The 18,530-nt window shown below is 34.5% G+C and overlaps 1 protein-coding gene across 2 annotated transcripts in view; it reads right to left on the bottom strand.

Moving 5' to 3' along the window:
* LOC106637018 (brefeldin A-inhibited guanine nucleotide-exchange protein 3) overlaps positions 1 to 18,530 on the bottom strand; it is a 275,219-nt gene that overhangs the window by 200,477 nt on the left and 56,212 nt on the right. The window contains exons 3-17 of one of the 2 annotated variants that reach the window (XM_089597548.1): positions 15,508 to 15,642; positions 15,118 to 15,283; positions 14,913 to 15,039; positions 14,565 to 14,834; positions 14,251 to 14,484; positions 13,555 to 14,174; positions 12,809 to 13,465; positions 12,526 to 12,748; positions 12,261 to 12,431; positions 11,820 to 12,177; positions 11,492 to 11,755; positions 11,137 to 11,415; positions 10,724 to 11,046; positions 10,357 to 10,646; positions 10,143 to 10,275 (exon numbers count right to left, since the gene is read on the bottom strand). In XM_089597548.1, the coding sequence (XP_089453674.1) occupies positions 10,143 to 10,275; positions 10,357 to 10,646; positions 10,724 to 11,046; positions 11,137 to 11,415; positions 11,492 to 11,755; positions 11,820 to 12,177; positions 12,261 to 12,431; positions 12,526 to 12,748; positions 12,809 to 13,465; positions 13,555 to 14,174; positions 14,251 to 14,484; positions 14,565 to 14,834; positions 14,913 to 15,039; positions 15,118 to 15,283; positions 15,508 to 15,642 (4,250 nt within the window). Of the gene's footprint in view, positions 1 to 10,142; positions 10,276 to 10,356; positions 10,647 to 10,723; positions 11,047 to 11,136; positions 11,416 to 11,491; positions 11,756 to 11,819; positions 12,178 to 12,260; positions 12,432 to 12,525; positions 12,749 to 12,808; positions 13,466 to 13,554; positions 14,175 to 14,250; positions 14,485 to 14,564; positions 14,835 to 14,912; positions 15,040 to 15,117; positions 15,284 to 15,507; positions 15,643 to 18,530 lie in introns of those variants that run through there. The other variant, XM_014349636.3, reaches the window with a different exon arrangement.

The raw sequence follows: 18,530 nt of genomic DNA, 5'->3' as shown, positions 1-18,530 counted from the left end.
GTGTCCAAATGACAACCACACGATTTCAAAAGTTATAAGTGAAAATACGAATAAATAGCAGCCAACAGCCACGTGGTGGTACGACGAAACTTTACATAATTGTTTCTAGAATTTTTTCCCTCAATGTTTTGACCTGACATTTTGTACGTATGTTTGTACAAAACCAAAGAAACAATGTCATGTACAGTGGGTTCGTATTTTTAAAAATTTTGTAACAGACCTTTATTAATTAAAGCAATGACGATCTGTATGATTACAAGTTACAATTTTTGGCTGAAATAATGGAGACAGCTATACAGTTTTGACAAAAATTAACAGAAACTGCAGGATTTCGTAAATAACTTTAATAATTTGTTAGTAATTTATTAACGATTATGAGAGTACTAGCCAATCGAGCATAATATTTTAGTTTGCAGCAACATGCCCCCTAACTTTCAATAGCACTGCACCCTCTGTTCTCTGTAAAAGAGAAAAGTTACATCTCGAAATCATGAAACTTTCGAGTTTACACAATCAAAACTTTAACTCTTCTACAAAAGAACTTCTTTGATAATTAAGTTGTTAAAGGCCGATTTGATAACTAATGTCCTTTAATTGAATGTAAATTATTACTCAATAAACTACCCAGCAAAAACGAATGGACATTTTTTTAAATAATGAGGCTATTTTAATAGACAATCTCTCGAAACTTGAGGTGATTATTATGCGAGATAAAAAAAAATTAGAATGTGTTTCTTTCATATCTTGGTTCCTGTACGTTTGCGGGCCTAAGTTAATATGATGTTTAGAATCGTTCAAAGAACTCAAATACAAAAGCCATCTGTTTAAAAAGGTTCAAGAGTTTTGGCCAAAAATTTTGAGCACGCTGAAAAAAACATGTTGTTTTCCAGGAAATAAGATATCTGCATGAATTTTTTTAATATCATTTTTCAAGCGAATCATTAAGAAAATAATTCCGAAAATTTTATTTACGTATACTGCAGTATGTACTACTTATCATAGTGTCATATTGGAAGAGAGGGATCTCGTTTTATCGATAGTTACAGTATTATCGAAATGTTTCATAGTGAAATCAAATTTCGTTCCAATAGCTTAATCTCAAGGTATACTCTCGTATCAAAAAATACACCCATTTTCAGGAATTTAAAAAATATATCAATGTAAACGTTAACAAACCCGCGAGATACTTCTATACTAAATGCATGCGTTATGCAACGACGCATCGTCTGCCACCAGCTGATCTTTTCACTCAATGCAAGACTCCTATGTAAAATCGCTTCTACGACTCGCGAAATTCAAAATCGTGATCAGATATAAAACAGTCTTTGAGAGTTTAAACCTTACTGCTATACAAAACCAATTTAATTAAGTATTGAAAATTCATAACACACTTTTATTGACCGAAGTAGAGATTTCCCGTTCTTTCTTAACGTTATTTCTTATCTTGTGGATAGTGTGTTTTTAAGTTATTTGATTTCTAATTTGTCTTACTATATTTCTTGTGGTACACACTAGGATTTTTTAATAACATTCCATTGTTTCTTCAGTTAGTACTACTGAGTTGAACACAATTGAATGTTCCATGAGCAGGCAAATGTTTTGTGGCATGGTCTGCGCAACTGCCATCAATACAGCAACTAATGGGAGCACGTTTCTAATTTTTAAAATTTTGGCACGTGCAACATAGTATATTTTATAAAACAACTTTTTTCTCACCTGTGAAGTACTCCATTCTTGTACCGTAATATCTCTTCATAACTTAATTGCTGTGGGAACTTTCAATGTTTGTTACAAATATAGTACTACATATATGTACTGGAGAGCCTCCTTAATAGAGCGTCGCAAAACATATGTACTTTAACTGTATAAGATCTTTTTACATTCTATTTGGTCTAAGCCGTTCGTTAACTAATTTTTAATTACTGGAAATGACGAAGTCAGTACTGTAGAAATTCTATATGATCCACCAAACGCTCTCAACAGTGCGACATGCTATGTACGTGTATGGAATTAACGTTACTCCTAAATGGAGTCTTAATAAATTATAAATTATAATGTTTAGACATGGAAAAAACTTGTTAAATTTTTTTTTGTCCGATAGCATTGTTGCATTGCCTATGATTCGGGAAAAAATAAGATAAATAACACTTTTTGTCTATTTAGAAGTGAGTGAAAGTGAACTCTTGTGTTATTAATGCACCCTTCTATATACACTATATTCCATGTCTTCGTATCATTTATTAAGAATCAAATGCCTCCCGGATTTTAGAACATTAAAAAATGGGAATCCATCCATACGCATTCTTAATTTTCTGGTCGTAAAGTAATTACAGTTTATGCTGAAAATAATAATCAGACTCAACAAACTCTTTCAATATGATATGAAACTATTATGTATCGTCAATAATTACAGATGATAATTTTAACGTACTGGGGGATCCACCAAATGGAAATGATTTCGAAGACAACCCTTAGTTAAAAATGTCGGAGCATATAATTCATACACAAGTTATTGAGAATTCTGGTGAGTAATCGTATTCGTTATACGAATGGCAACAAGTGGGGATAAATAAAACTATTATTGAGCTTTTATAGTAAGCTAGCTTTAAACATCTTTCAAAGAAAATCAATTAGTCAAATTGTTTTAATTCTGTTTTTAAAATGATGTGAGGCTCAAGAACTACTAATTGATTATGCTTCATTGTTTAGAGAAAGTGAGCACTCCAAAGTTTGAACGAGGTGAACTATTTATCAAAAAAATAGAAGTTCTGAAATCCAAGAAGTCTATTAACCGTATCAAATCTAAAACCGATGTAAAAACCAAAAATTGTGAGTATAAGCAATATGCAAAAAGTACCAAATTATTAATATTGTTTAGTCTTAATCATCAACGAAGCTTTCAATAATTGTTGACGTACTTTCATGAAATTAGTTTCTCGGTCGAATGAGGATGGCAGTAATGGAGCCTTAGATGATAATTCCACTGTTGATAATTTCATAATCGATGATGATGACTTAGATCCTGATCTCCCCCTTTCCACCAATTTGCGAAAAAAGTTAGACGGTGAGTACCATAACAGTCAATATAAATATACCATCTTTTATTTTACCAGGTGACGTATAGAGGTTCAAAATTGGTCAATGAGATTTCTGCCCACCTGATAAATCTCACCTGAGATCTCGCCTAAGATCTCAGGTGACCATCTCATGCCAAATACTCACCTGAGATCTCAGCTGAGATTTATTACAAAATGTTTTTACTAAAAAAGAAAAGTTAAAAATTAATTTTACGGTATTGAAAGTTGCTCCGTTGATGTTACAATTAGGATGGTACATCGAAAAACACATCTATAAAAGTGTTTTATGTAAATTTTTTAAAAATGAAAACAATTTCTTTAATTCTCAGGTGCTTTCTCAGATGAGATATTAAATGTAATCTGACCTGGGACCTCGCCTGAGACTTAAAGAAATTTCAATTTTTAAATTTCATTTTATTTCATTTTTCATTTCATTTTTGTATCTATTATGTACCAAATAGACATAAAACACCTTTATAAATGTGTTTCTTGATGTACTATCCTAATTGTAACACCAACAGGTCAACTTTGAATACCGAAAAATTAATTTTTAATTTTTCTTTTTTAGTATGAATATTTTTTAATAAATGTCAGCTGAGATCTCAGGTGAGTATTTGGCACGAGATCTTAGGTGAGATCTCAGGTGAGATTTATCAGGTGGGTGTATTTATTCGGACAAACGGCATAGCCTTAATCATTGTCTAAAATTTAATGTTGATCAGTAAAAATATGTTTTTTAAAAGTAATAATATACTATTGCAAAAGATGTGTAATAACGGTTGATACTTATACTATGAGGCTGTTTATGTCGTGTACTTTATATTGTTAAATAAATTTTTCGATATGATTTATAAATACCAAGAAGTTGAATGCAGGTGCATTGTGTACAACTTGTATTCACATGGGTCCTTACGGAAGTCCGTGCAATACGACCTCCGACAACTTTTGAACCTCTTTACTGGCTTGTACATGTTAATGTTATAAAAAACCTTAAGGAAGATGGAGTGCTCTGAAACTATAACAATGGGCTCCTGAACAGTTTATGTAGGCACCTACATTATTTAAAACTCAAAGCAGTGACGATCGGTACTTAGAAAGTTAAGAATGTAGACATTTGAAAGATAGTCACTGTTATAACGATACAGTAAATATCATCGTCAAGTGTATGGATAATAGTAGTTTTCGTACCCACGGCACGGCGTGGCGCCAAGAAAAAACTTGAGCACCCAAAGGGTGCGGTTTTTGTATGTTTATTCCCAAGGTACGGATGGCATTTTTGTTGCCCAGGGAACAAAGTTGAATTTTTCACCCATGGGCACTTTTCGGGCTCATGAATTACTTTGCACCCTAGGGCTGTAAAGTACTTTGGGCCTGGCGATGCTGGAATTGTAGTTTTCGTACCTAGTGGGGCATGTCACCAAGGCAAGCACCAAGCCCGAGGGACTTGCGAAGTACGGCCTGAAGGACTTCTTGTGCTTGCTCTGGTTGGATGCGCACCAGGTTGAACTCCATTTTTTCTACTGAGAGCGCAGTAAACGTCCAAAAGTTAAAAAAAACGCCCTTAGTAGGAAGAGCACTAATTCTGACAATGGGCACAAAGTGCGGTAAGCTCTGCACACTTGGGCTGCACTGTGGACCTTTCAAATCACTTTGCACCCATAAGCAGAAAAATGTTGTTGACCCTCCGGGCCTAGAGTACTTTTGTGCCCGTGGGTGCAAAGTGATGTCAAGGGCCCACAGTGCGGCCCAAAGGCGCAAAGTGCTTGCCGCACCCTGTGCCCATGGTAAGAAAATAAATTTCAGCCATGTATTAGAGAACCATCGTTCACCAAAAAAAATTCATAACATATTAAATTTTATAATTGACCTGTACATGTAAAATTGTAAAAACATTAATTATCGCTATTCTGTCTCTCAGAAATTAGGTGATTAATCGTATGATTTCTCTTGCCAAAATCTCATGTATCATGATTTTTAATTCTTTATGCATTTTCAACTAATACTAATGGTTTTATGCATGTTTTAAAAAATTTCAAAATAAAATTATGGTACATAAAAATTGGACTTAAAAAGGTTTTACAAAAATTATAAAAAAAAGTCTGAGTTAAAAAAAAAGTCTCAAATTGACTAAAGACGGTAAAAAGGGGTTGTATTAAGTAAAAAAGTCACATGACAATATGGCATGAGAAATCGAATGTATAATCATCTGATTTTCGAAATGCTCTGAACGTATGTTGATGTGAACATAAATACAACGTTTCATAGTTCTGCCAAGTCCGATATGAGTGTATTGTCATTGTTAAGAATAGCCCCCCCACTTTATTGTGAACCTGGCAGATACTGAATAATAATTTTATTTAATTACAGCAGTTGTGGGGAAGAGGGCGCCAGAGACAACTGGCAACGACATGATGGCAGGACCGTCAAAGCAGCTCAATCCAGGTCGAGTGTCAAGTCAAGTAAGTAAGGTAGAATGTCGTATTACGTATAGTGTGTGATTGTCAACGCTCACGGACCACTCCCCCCCCCCTCAGAAATGTATTGAGAATACCTAAAATATATGAGGACCTCATAAGGTGTATAATGAGGTGTATAATGTATACAGAGGCGAAATAATGTGGTGTTGTGGAGGCCCTTCTTAGGTATCCTCATCAGCCTAGCATAAATATTTGTTATTATATATATATATATATATATATATATATATATATATATATATATATATATATATATATATTACGTTGTTGATTGTGTAGGGCATTCCACACAAACACAAACAGATCCTGCGCAGACCCCCGTCGACCCCTATTACCCCCCACAAAATAAGGTATAATTCCGTCGTTTTCTCCCTTATTTCAGCTTAGCTCAATTGTTATCCAGACCTCTTATCACTCCCATGACCCCCACATACTCCCCACACTATTTTTGTGGAATATAACTGCAACTCTACCAATCATCATGAATCCTGACACTTGCCCACATACTCATTTTACTTATAAAATAAATTTAATATAAAATAATATGTATACGTATATGTATGTATTTAGTAAAAGTATGCTGAAGTCATTTCCTTTATTTTAACAAATTTATATTTTTCATTCATTTATCCCACCATCCTTTAGCGACCTTATTTGTATACTTGAATATTTACTTTATAATACTTATTTTCACTTATTTTTTCACTCCACATAGGAGGCAAATAGATAGGCTTTATAGATACAAATAATTTCTAATCAATTTATTTTCATAACTGAGAGTATGATTGTTAATCAATTTATATCAATTTTTTTTTCAACTTATTAGTCATTAAAAGATCATTAAGCTATAAATATGTGTATTAATTTGTATTGCATTTATTCTTTCATAATTTTTTTTTTCGTGACTAAGGTGATTTTTGGACTTGAGGACGTTTATCACATTTAGTGGGAGAAAAATTCAGAGAGGTGAGCGTAGGAGCGCAAACATGCAGTAACATTGGCAATTACTTTTTTCATATGGATATACTTACATGTATACTTTGACATGTATTCGACCCGTTCTTTTCTGTTTTACTTAAAAAAAAGGTACAATTAGGCGATATGCAATTTTGTTGGGTATTTTTTATGCTACTTTAAATATACGTTTGATATTTGAATAATATCTGAGGAAAAAATCTATGTGTCATGGACGTCCTTAAGGGACATTCACTGTCATGTAATACTACCCTGTTAAAGTAAGCCGTACTACAGGATGATTAATCTTAACCTCTTAGATACAAATATATTTTGGGTATTCAATGTAGACTAGGAATTAGTGTTCAATAGGAATAGGAATAAGTGTAAAAATATTAATTAAAACCACACTTAATTAACGTGGGTAAACTCATTTCTACGATGATTGCACCACTTTCGTACATACTACTGTTTCATAGAAGGTAATTTTATACTGGTAATTATATTGTCTGGCGTATAATTTCGTAGACGTATAATTTCATACTTGGATACCCAAGTACCCACTATCCAATGGTTTTTAAGCATAAGACTCTTGGTGCATTTAGCTTTTTTTTGTTAATGTTAGTAATTAACTGTGTATGGAATTTCTATTTTTATAACGAAGTTCTTTATGTCACGTGCTTAGGGGCTGGAATTTTAAAAACGACAGATTTACATAAAACGGAAGTAGCTTACCAGAAGTCTCTTTCTCCTAATCCATTTATTTCTCCCCTTACCCCGCCGCCCTTACTAGCAGTTCCCAACACACTTCCCCCCACCCTGTCTTTTCCAATCGTGCTACGCTAGTCTCTTTCACACCTCCTCTCATCACTCCCCGTTTTACTTCGCCCCACCATTCCCCTTCGCACTACACCATTAAAGCACATACACAGAAAAAAATTTGGTACTTAAACAGCCTAGGTGATAGGACTGTTTGAGTTCAACCACATCTTTGAGGTATAACAGTCCTCAGCTCGACTTTATACAGGTAGAACATTGCACTGTATGCGTTTAATACAGCATTGAACGGCAACGCGTCAATCGTTGGCACCACCTAACTCTGACGGTAGGCTCTCTACAGTTCAGTGGTAGCATTGAACGTTCAGAAGCCAAAGAGGGGGAGCGCACAAGCTCGATTCATGAGACCATTTCGGCACATTGGAAGGGCTCGAGCAGATTGAATGCTCAAAGTATACCTATATATACAAAGAAGCCGAGCCCTCCCAATGTGCCGAAATAAACACATAATTGAATTGAATGTATTAACAGTGAATGCATATGAAAATGAAAAATAAGTTATACCACACGATAAGTACAAGAAACCGAATTTCTAAAGACGGTAGCGCTCGTAGAAGAGTGGGTAAGGTGCCCAACTCGTATGCAAGAGGTCAAGGGTTCAAATCTCTCTACTGAAAAGTGGTTTTTTTTTTTTTTTTTTTTTTTAGAATTGTAGAAGAAAAAAATTCGAAGTTAAATCGAAATTACTGTGGGAAATAAAAATTAAATAATTCATTTAAAAATTAATTGCTTGGGAGTGTGGATGGGAATGGTACGGTATATGAAAGATATATGGTGGGGTGAGGGAAAGTGTGTGGGGAACTGATGGTGAGGGTGACGGGGTAATGGGGAAACTTAGGAGGAAGTGACTTCCAGTAAGCTACTTCCGTTTCATCAAATCTGTTGGTTTTAAAATTCCAGCCCTCCAAATACGCGACATAAAGAACTTCGTTCTAAAAAAAAAAAAAAAACAGTTTCCAAAGAGATTTGAACCCCCGATCTTCTGCACGATGGTCATGGCCCTTACCCACTCTGCTGTGAACGTGTCCAACTTAAGAAAGTTGATTATTTCATTTTGTCGTACAGCTGTTGCTTATTTTTAATGCAAATTTTTATTTACTGTGTATTCATTTATTTGGTTTCATTGTACATTAAAGACATAGATAATTTATATGAAATTTATTTTTTAGGTACATGTTTTGAAAATTTCTAAATTAGTATATATTAGCAGAGCAGCTTTCATATTGTGTTTTAATAAACATGTAATTACTTATGATTAATTTGTGACTTTTAAAATAAATAAATAGTTGCTTACACAATTTTTTACTAAAATTTTCAAAATTGAAAAAATTTTTTTTGTACTTTACAAGTGCAATTATTAATTTTTATTGCGTTTTATTCTTTTACAATAAACCCCATACCAGGGCCCAATTGCATCAGATAAAGTAGTTATATACCATTAAGAACAAATTGCGTTTTCGACTGTTCTTTTAATTTGTAGAAGTGCCTATTCAGGCACTAGATCGATTAGCTTTCCAAATAACCTGTGAAAAACTATGTGATCTATTGAATTTTTTGCCACTTAATATAATATAATAGTGTTGTATTTAGTTTATAAAGCACGGAATATAGTACTATTTTCTGAAAGCTCAATTAAAAATATTCCAAAAAACTGAAAAATTTATTTCGGAAAGTTTTTATTGTAAAATAATGCATGCAGATAAATGCGCAGAACCACACACACGCACGCACACACACCCACAACCCTCCTTACACACACACACACACACGCAAGCGCGTGCGTGTGTGTGTAATAGTAGGGTTTCGCCCCCTGCACGCTTCGTGCACCAATCTCTGGCGTAAAAAATTAAAAGTTCCTTTTCGTACATTTTAAATTACTTGAAACTCATTTATAACACTTTTGTTGCATTCTTTTGAAATATCGAAAAACCGCAAATAGTAGAATTAATTTTTACAACGCAAAGCGTATTCAACTATATAATATTAGTGTGATTCTGTCAGGTAGATCTGACTCAATGGATATTTCCACGCAAGATGACATTAGAGTACCTTGTCCTTTACCATATTGTTTCATAGATGTTGATGAACTTGAACGCGAACGATAAGATTTATTGACAAATAATGACATAAATAATAGTGTAAATTTACATTCAATTATGGATGAACTTAAACAAGAATCTTCGGTTTACAAAAGAGCTACACTGTCGTAAAATAATTATTTAAAATCTCGATTTTTTTATTTTATTTATTGTCCACTAAATATTTCTCTATGGCTAAAAAAATTTGTACTAACAATTATCTTGAACGTTTGTTTTTTTGGTCATGTATACTTAGAGATATTTCTTTTACAGAGAGTACCTCAGGAGGGCCACACGTCTCCCTCGTGATACTGCCTCCCTAGGCCCTCCAGTGTAAATGGGGTAATCTTGCGAGGTACTCATGAGCACCCCATTAAGATTTATGATCAGGCTGTATGCATGATATATGTATCTTGCTATAGGTAATGCTACAACGCCAACACTTTTTTGCTTACAAGTCTTTCCCCTCCCCCCTGAAACACATGTTGTGAACGTCTTTTCGATGTTGTATGTAGCTCTTATGCTTCTAAATTAATTAAATTAAGTACCTCGGTTTTTTTTAAAAAAGAATGTTCACGCATTATCATTACCGTATGATCAGCAATATCAGTTGTTAGTACGCACGAGTTATTAAATAACGTAAGAATAAATCTTATGTTGCAACGAAACAAAGCCCTCAACTATAACCAGAATAAAAAAAATTTTATCTTATTCCTCACCGGATGCAAGCACAACCAAGACGAGCAATACTTTCTGTAGATTGAGCAACACATTCTGCCATTACCAAGAATAGTTGTTTCAACATCAAAGTTGTAGGCTGAAGGAAATCTTCATTTTTCTTTGCATCTGGTCCTGTTTTTAAAAGCCTTCATTATAAAAAAATAACTATTTCATACTAATAATACAGGTGTCATAAAATTTTGCTACACATACCCTGCAGGTGGGCTATAAAATCGACTACTAAATCAGTTGTAAGTCCACAGCACTGTTTAAAATTAGGAGCAAAGTTATCCCAACCTCTGTAAATTTTAGACATTTTTCGTAACCAACTCTGAACCATTGGTAACAGCAAATGATTGATGCAATATAATCCAAAAAGTGGTGCAGGTATTTTTAAGATGTTTCTAAGTATATGAAACAGTGTCTCTAATGTATGTGGTTGGTATCTCCTAGGACTGATCATTGTGGCACTTACCAATCCTTCGATTAGCAAATACCATACTCTACGGTTTAGAATAATATCAATTACATTTCACTCTTTTCAACCAATATTGTGAACGAATTTTGAAATTTGGTTTACCTTAAAATCCCACTTGGCTTATCCATTCTCTGTAAACTTAGGGCTTGTGGATCAGGTACAGTTGTGAGCAGCTCATATGAAACTTCAGGCGCACAGTTCTGCAGCGAGTCTGTTTTACGGTCAAATCTTGCCACTTCAAGATTAGGAATGATAGGATCTACATATTGGGGCAGACCAGACATTTGAATACGCTGGGCTGCATAGAACGTTGGGCAGGCAGGCATATGATACATCGATGCAAGGATATCGCTACAGTTTAGTAGATACTTGAGGCTTTCCAAGCAAATACGCATCTTGCGACCGTCAACATTGTTTACCTGTTCCTAAAAATCGTTCAAAGATTTTAGAGTATAGTTTTTTTACTTGTTTGTCAAATAATTAAGTAATTTTAAAGCATAAGTTTACTAACTTACGTTCATGTGATCAGTATCAGCCTCAGTAATCGGTGTTTCAGGTTCTCCAATACCACGTACGTGTCTTAGAAGACAAAGTATACAATCAAGAGCAGCATTCGCAAATACAAGAGTATTGTCTGTGCTAAGAAAGACACGGAACACTTCTAGAAGTGGAGCGGATTCTACGCAAACTGCACTACCTACTGAGGCAACCTTAAGAGCTCCAAATAGTGGACGCCAGCCTGATCTGATCTCTGTACGATTAGTTTCTACAAACTCACAGATGCAACTGACAATCTAGAAAAATTTGAATTCGTTTTTTAAGTAAAGAATGCTCTGAACTATAATATCATACCTTGAAAGCAGCCCTCACCTGATCTTGAACATCGTTGTCGACGAGCTCAAGACAGAGAAGATTTTCGAAGGGTTTGAATAGTGCTTCATTAAAGTGAAAATGAGGTTGTTCGAGCTGATCATTAAGTAGTACTGCCATTGAATTATGTATGCATTCGACTGCTTTCTTGGAAATTATACGATCTTTGTGACAGGCTGCTTCCATAAAGTGTGGCCCAAGAATGCTCCAGACTCGCATTATGTGAATCAATGGTCTACCACTTTTTACGCACTTTGACATTACCTATAAAACGTTTTGTTAAAACTTGATGAATAGTTTAATTATTTGATTAGGTAATGATTTTTACTTCTCCAAGCCTTGACAACAAGAGAATATTTAGCTCGTCATCTCGACGTTTGCTTTTAGGCCACCAGATCTTCCAACTTTCTTGCAAACTGTTGGTGCTTTTGAAAAGTTGATCTTTACTTGCACGACAGAGGGCTTGCAAAAATGAACAAAGCGCGCACAAGTTTAACTTGAGGACCGCATCTTCATACAGTCTATCAACCTGCTGTGATAATAAACAAATAATTTTTGCTGCATAATCTGTTGGTAAGATACCATTAAACTGCGTCTCTGCATTTGATTCCTGAATTATGTCTGGAATTGTATCCGAGGTAATACGCTGTGTATAAGGTGGAGAAAGAAAACTATACGTATCAACACTAAAAAAGGTCAACTATTATAACAAGTGTCTTATAGTTGTTGGAAATCGAGATATGTTATTTTCTGGACAAAACGAAATTACCAAATGTCATAGTCATCATCAACAGTATTAAAATTAAGCTTTAATTTGTCTTTATTTGATTGACACTCAATGCTTGTTTTCTTCTTTTCTTTTTTTCTCATCTTTAAAAACGCAAAATCCTGATTATTTCCAAAAAAATCATGTTCTAACTTACTCACAAACAAACAGCATCTGTAAATTGTACAATTTATTGTAACCATCATGATCGTTTATTATATAAAAGTGTAAGTCCTTTTTTATTCTCAGTAAAAAATGTATTTATTACGTGAAAACGTGTATCCAACAGTCACTTCCATGACTACCAAGCTCTAATCCCTTGGTTAAAAGAACTTCCATGCTGAGTGCATGGGATGTGTGCAAATTCGTTGTTTTGTTTTGTAATTTCAATCTTAAAACATCTTTGGTACGCCTAAGTTTTGATGTCAATTGCTCCGAACATGCTGTTTTGGCTAATAGAGCAAAAATTTTACCACATCGACTTTGCAATCCTAAGCAATCAATATTTAATTAAGAGTTATATAAGTTATTAATTTGTATGATAATCTTACCTAAAACGTTACTAAGCATCGCAGCTTTGTGCAAACCCTCCAGCGAGATGACAATGGTGTCCTTAATACCTTTCTTACTGTCATCTTTTGACAGGACTCCTTTAACAAGCTCGTCCTTACAAGGATTCAATCCAGCTGTAAGTACTGCTATCATACTATCCCAGCAGCAAGTCAACACACGTCTAGAAAATTTAGCTCCAGCTTGTGCTTCTGGAGTTAGATTTTTGCGGGATAATTGAGCTCTCTCAAGCCGCAAATAATCTGAAAGCAGCTGCCCACCAGCATGACATCCTGTAATACCATCTATGTCAATGAGGACATTAACAAGAGCACTATTTTCGGGGGAAGAAGGGTTGTAGCCACATTTCTCCAAAAGATTGCAAACGAGAATGTGTTGATAAAGCTCGGACAGCCAAGTTGCAGATAAATACACCAAAACTCCTACGCCATGCACTTCTTCCACAAATTCTTCTTCAGTAACTGGTATTTTTTGAGTGTCATCAATATAGTACTTCGTGCGAATCAGTCTAAAATTTAATAATAGAGCTGCATATGTAGCCAAGTAAATACCATCTGCATTTATTATTGTAATCATAGCACATGTATTCAAATTTAGCTTCTTTTGGTAATAAAGTTTCTGTTGCACTGCAAAAACTTCTAAAATGGAAAATGATGTTATCAAGTAATAGTTTAAAATTATAGTTTTTTTCTTTTTTTTTTGACAAACAGAAAATTCATTAACAAACCTTGACAATAGTCTGAAGCGAACTTTTGTAGTACCTCATCAACCTCGATATTAGTCCTCAGAGACAATACTTTTGGCAAAAGATCCTGCTTTAAAGTCTTGAAAAACTTCCTGGCATTATGCCTCTCAGTATCGATATTATACTCTTCTACAATCTGTCTGCTTACGTGCACGCTTTTGGGCAATCTTTCTAATCGAAGTCGCTCAAGTTCATCTGCTAAAGCATAACCGTTGTCTTCATAATGACAGTATGCATCTTCTGGGCAACCTGCCATCGATTCCACATGATTGATTGGTATATCTATGTCAGATGAATCACCATCCTCTGAGGGACCGTGTCCTGATGAGTCTGAATCTGATATATGGCTATTTTTTATCAATTCCAACTGTTCTTTGTAAGTTTTGGGTAAGCGAGCCATGCTCTGGTAGGTGAGTGGGCCACGATAGTCACAGGACTCGAGATCATCATAGAGGTTGTTTATGGCGCACGTATACTTGTAACTAATGGCTTTCCCTTTGCAAAGTTCTTGAAGAGCCGAAAGCATTGATACAACACACGATACACTTGCTTGGAGATTTAATAAGCCAACGTTTGTTGACTCTTCAATGGAGTCCATAGCTCTGTTACATCAAAAAAGTTAAAAAATTTAGACTCAGATTATTTTGACCAAAGATCAATGAACTGTTATATTCTTACAGCCTCATCAGTGCCATGTCACTATGCAATTGGCTGGATTTCTCATCATCAACAAGTAGAGGACCTGCAAAATCAACTATACGACTAGGGCTACGTAAGAGCTCCTTCAGAGCCTTGAGTGGTTCAAGTCTCTGCTGGGGAGGTGGATACAGTAACATCCTGTGAAATACCGATTCCAAAACCGGACGAAGTGGACCAACGCAACCAACCAGTCTTACCATTTCAGTTCCAATGCTGTGATTTATAAAATTATCGACCTCTTTGACTGATTTTTTATTGTAAATGATGTTTTGAAAATATATGAATTTGATTACCTATAAATTGTCTTTGCCTGATGGCTATCAAAGCCAAGCGAGCTATTGAGGTATCCAGAGCCATGACCTAGCTTAGTGTTGCTCTTGTCTTCGCATGACGTGAAAATTTTATCGACACGAGGTGTACCAAGAAAAGCAATTAAAACTGGACAAAACTTTTGCCAAAGGAAAGTCGTGAAGTGGGTATTTTGATAAATTTTTTGGGGCAGGCATGATATAAATGTGTGCAAACATTCAAGCAGAAAAATAACTGCACTTTCATTTCTCACACTGAAAAAATTGATTAATTTTATAAGTAAATGTCGTGAGGTACAAAATTTCCCATAAATAACGTACCAAACGACTTACTTTGCCTCATCAAGTTTGCAGCAAATATACTGAAGAATCGGTAGAGCCTCATTGAAACAAGACACTCCACGTTTGCATACATGACTGTTACGACTGGAATTCCCGTCCATCTCTTGGCATTCTTCACCTACACAAACAAATTAAAGTATAACTGTGTTCTTTCAAGGAAAAAAAAGTAAGATTTTAATGGTACCAAAATATTTACCTAAAAACAAACAAAAAGAACGTAAAGTCTGACTAGTAGCTGCCTGTGCCGCCGTTCTAATGGCTTGATTTCCATGCTCAAACGATTCGCAGCAGGTCGTTAAAATTATAATTATAAGCCGACCATTTATTTTCCAGTAAGGACAGCATGCCACTTGCAGCAGTATCTTTAAGGTTAAAATAAATGTTAATTAAATCAAAATCTACGTATGTAAAACTACGTATACATTGTTGAGCAAATAATATAAGGGCCAAAAAAATTCAGGGTAGGACAATTAACGAAGCATGATACGTGCAATATTAGAGGAATAAAATTGTGCTTGATAAGGATACTTGTACAGTAAGTAGTAACAATAATAATGGATAGTAATTCTTTATGATTATCTCACACCTTAAGCATATCCGTCTGGGTGTCATCGGACTGAGAATGTATCGAACCCATGGCATGCAACATCTGAGCTGGAAGCCATAAAGAATCATCTTCTGGCTCACAGGGCGTCTGAAATCTGTCGTCCCGCAGCATTTTCTATGTTTATATTAATGATATACACATGTTATAATAATAAATCAATATTTATTACTAGCATTAATGTCTTTCATTTTATCTGAGGAGCAAAACTTCATGTTTTTATTTTTAGATTCTGCAATGACGATCTAATTTAGAGATGATCTTTTATGTGAGGTCACATGGTGGGAGGGAAAGTTCCTTCTATTTCTATTTTATGAAAATGTATACTGCTGATGCATTTCAGAATTAAGATAACGTAGGTTATTTTCACACAAATATTAATAAAAAGAAGTTTATGATTTCGTTATTATTTATAAGGACAATAGGATAAATTGTCAAACAATATACCTATTCTAAACAAGAGAGCTTGCAACGCTTTTTACAAAACTTTTACTGTTTGCATTCACGGTTCTACAGCATCTAATCAGTTAAAACAAGCTTGTCGTTAAAACAAAGTGTAACCATGTAGCAACTATAAAAGTGAAAGAAAATCGAACTGGTAAATTCGACAAGCACTCCAGAGCCACCGTATGTGAAAGCCCCTGGGTACACACAGGGTGCTCTCTCACTATGTATTTTCGGACAATCACAGAAAAATATGTCTCCAATAACCCTTTATTGTCATCGTGATACGATTCGCGCAACTGGCAACTATTCAGCCAACTGCGGTAAAACGCTAGTCGAAGAAATTAAGATTAAAAATAAATCTGATCGAAAAATAGCTTGTTTGATCCGTAACACTCTCCCACATGCAAATAAGAAAATGATAAAAAAGAAAAACTTAAGCAAACTAAATTAATTTACAGCTTGGTTCCATAAAAATATCATTAGCAGAGCGAACTTATGTAACGCGTACTTAATCATCTTATCCACGGAAGACTTTATTAATCACGCCTTTTTTCCACGAGTTTTTTTCTGCTCCATTTTCAAGAATTTAAACAATATCATTTACTTTTGACTCTCTCCCACTTTCATGCCACTTCTCACGAGGGACCAAAGTTGACAAATACTCTTGGAGCCAACGTTGCCAAAAAACATTTGCTAGTTGCTACGATAATAAATATTGTTGGTGTATACAAAATGATTGAGCATTACACCTGTTTATTTTCATCTGCCCAGAAGATATTTCTAATAAGAAGTGATTTGGAGTGAGAGCTTGTTTATTGCATGGATCGAGAGAAACACGCGTGAGCGATCTAGAATTTACTTAACGCTCAATTCCTGTCAACAGTGTAATGAGAAATTCTTATCTAGAAGTTTTTAATGTGAAAACATTTTATACGAGGTTTGGATTTCCGCTTGGGCAGTGAAAATTTTCAAAGCGTAACGCTTTTTCTGTCACGCATATATATATATATATATATATATATATATATATATATATATATATATATATATATACATATGTGTATATACTAATACCGTTGTCTCTCTCTCTGTACTGAAGAGCGCTGAGTTTACGCTGCTGCGTGCCAAAATATATAGATATACTATTTCATATTCGTCCACAAGCAGTTAAGTATGCATGCGCACGTGCACAAACACACACATGCTGTGCACTGCTGCTGGCTAATAAGTGGCCAGTGCTGCCTGTTTACGCTGCCGTCTGCTAGAATATTGGTCTGTCTTATTCAGAGGTGAGGCGGGTAAGTAGTCTACAAGCCACAGGGAGAGACCGAGAGAGATGACAAGTGCCTTCCATCCGTGCGTGTGTATGAGTATGCGTCCGTTGGTTACAATTGACGCGTATGAATATAACCTTACTTTTTAAGCATGTTGTTGTTTAAATATATTTTACCAAATACTAACATTAATGAAATTTTTCCCTTTTTGCGGTTTAATTTGCTACCATATTCAAATATTGGTTCTACTGCATTGCAAGAAAATAACAATTCTTTGCCTATGATTGTTCCTAGCGATTTGAATGTTAATTTCAATAATAAAAATTCGCAGCCTTTAATAGACTTTCTTACATATTTTTAACATTTTCATATTAATAATAATCGATATCAATCTACTACCATAAGTGGTACGACTATAGACGGGATTTTTTCGAGATTTTTAAATAAAATTGCATCTACAACATTTATTTCTTACTATAACTACCACAAACCAATTGTTATTACTATTGTACAGAGCGATGTACAAAACACTTTGCAATGAATTATCAAGTAAATATTTCTTAGTCTAATTTTTTTCGTACTCTTTTTACATTAATAAACCTTTTATTAACAAAAAATATGATACGCAATTTAGCATTTTTTTTTACTGAGGACACAACTACTATTTGTAAGGTCGACTTTTTCAAAATTTCAAAAAATAAAATTTTTTCGTGTTGCATATTTCAGAACGCAATAAAAAATAGTAGCAAACATCCATATCCACGTTTTCACATCTTCCTGAGGTCTAATGCGACACTACGACTGGTTTCTTTTAAAATGACTTTCAAAGCTATAAGCCACAATGGGTAAACGGGCGTGATTGATAAGCTGATGTCGACAAAGATAGATCAGCCATCTTTGGGCTTACAGGTAAGGCGTGCGAGTACTTACAAATTGTATATTTATGAATAATTTTAAGCAATGCACGACGCAATCCTATGATTCAGTCTTTTTGATGTAACTCGTTAATAACACTTCTGTTATTTTTATGAAAAAATCGATTATGCTCATATTTTATGATCGATTTTGGAAGAATTTCTCTTGAATCGAGAAAAATGAGTGAAGATTGCTTACTTCAAAAAATTTCGAGATTCAACAATTTACACATTCAATTCCTTTTTAATTAAATATAATCTTAGAGATAACAATTTCTTTTTTTTCTCTAAGTTTTCAGATCCTTCATATGTACAAATATTTTCATAAAATGATTTAGATTGACTGATTTTAAAGCAAATTTTTTCTGCT

The sequence above is a fragment of the Copidosoma floridanum genome, unplaced genomic scaffold, assembly GCF_036245765.1.
Source record: "Copidosoma floridanum isolate Cflo_tuat_1 unplaced genomic scaffold, Cflo_Japanese_pri ptg000033l, whole genome shotgun sequence".
NCBI lineage: Eukaryota > Metazoa > Arthropoda > Insecta > Hymenoptera > Encyrtidae > Copidosoma > Copidosoma floridanum.
This window is presented reverse-complemented; position numbering and strand designations above follow the sequence as displayed.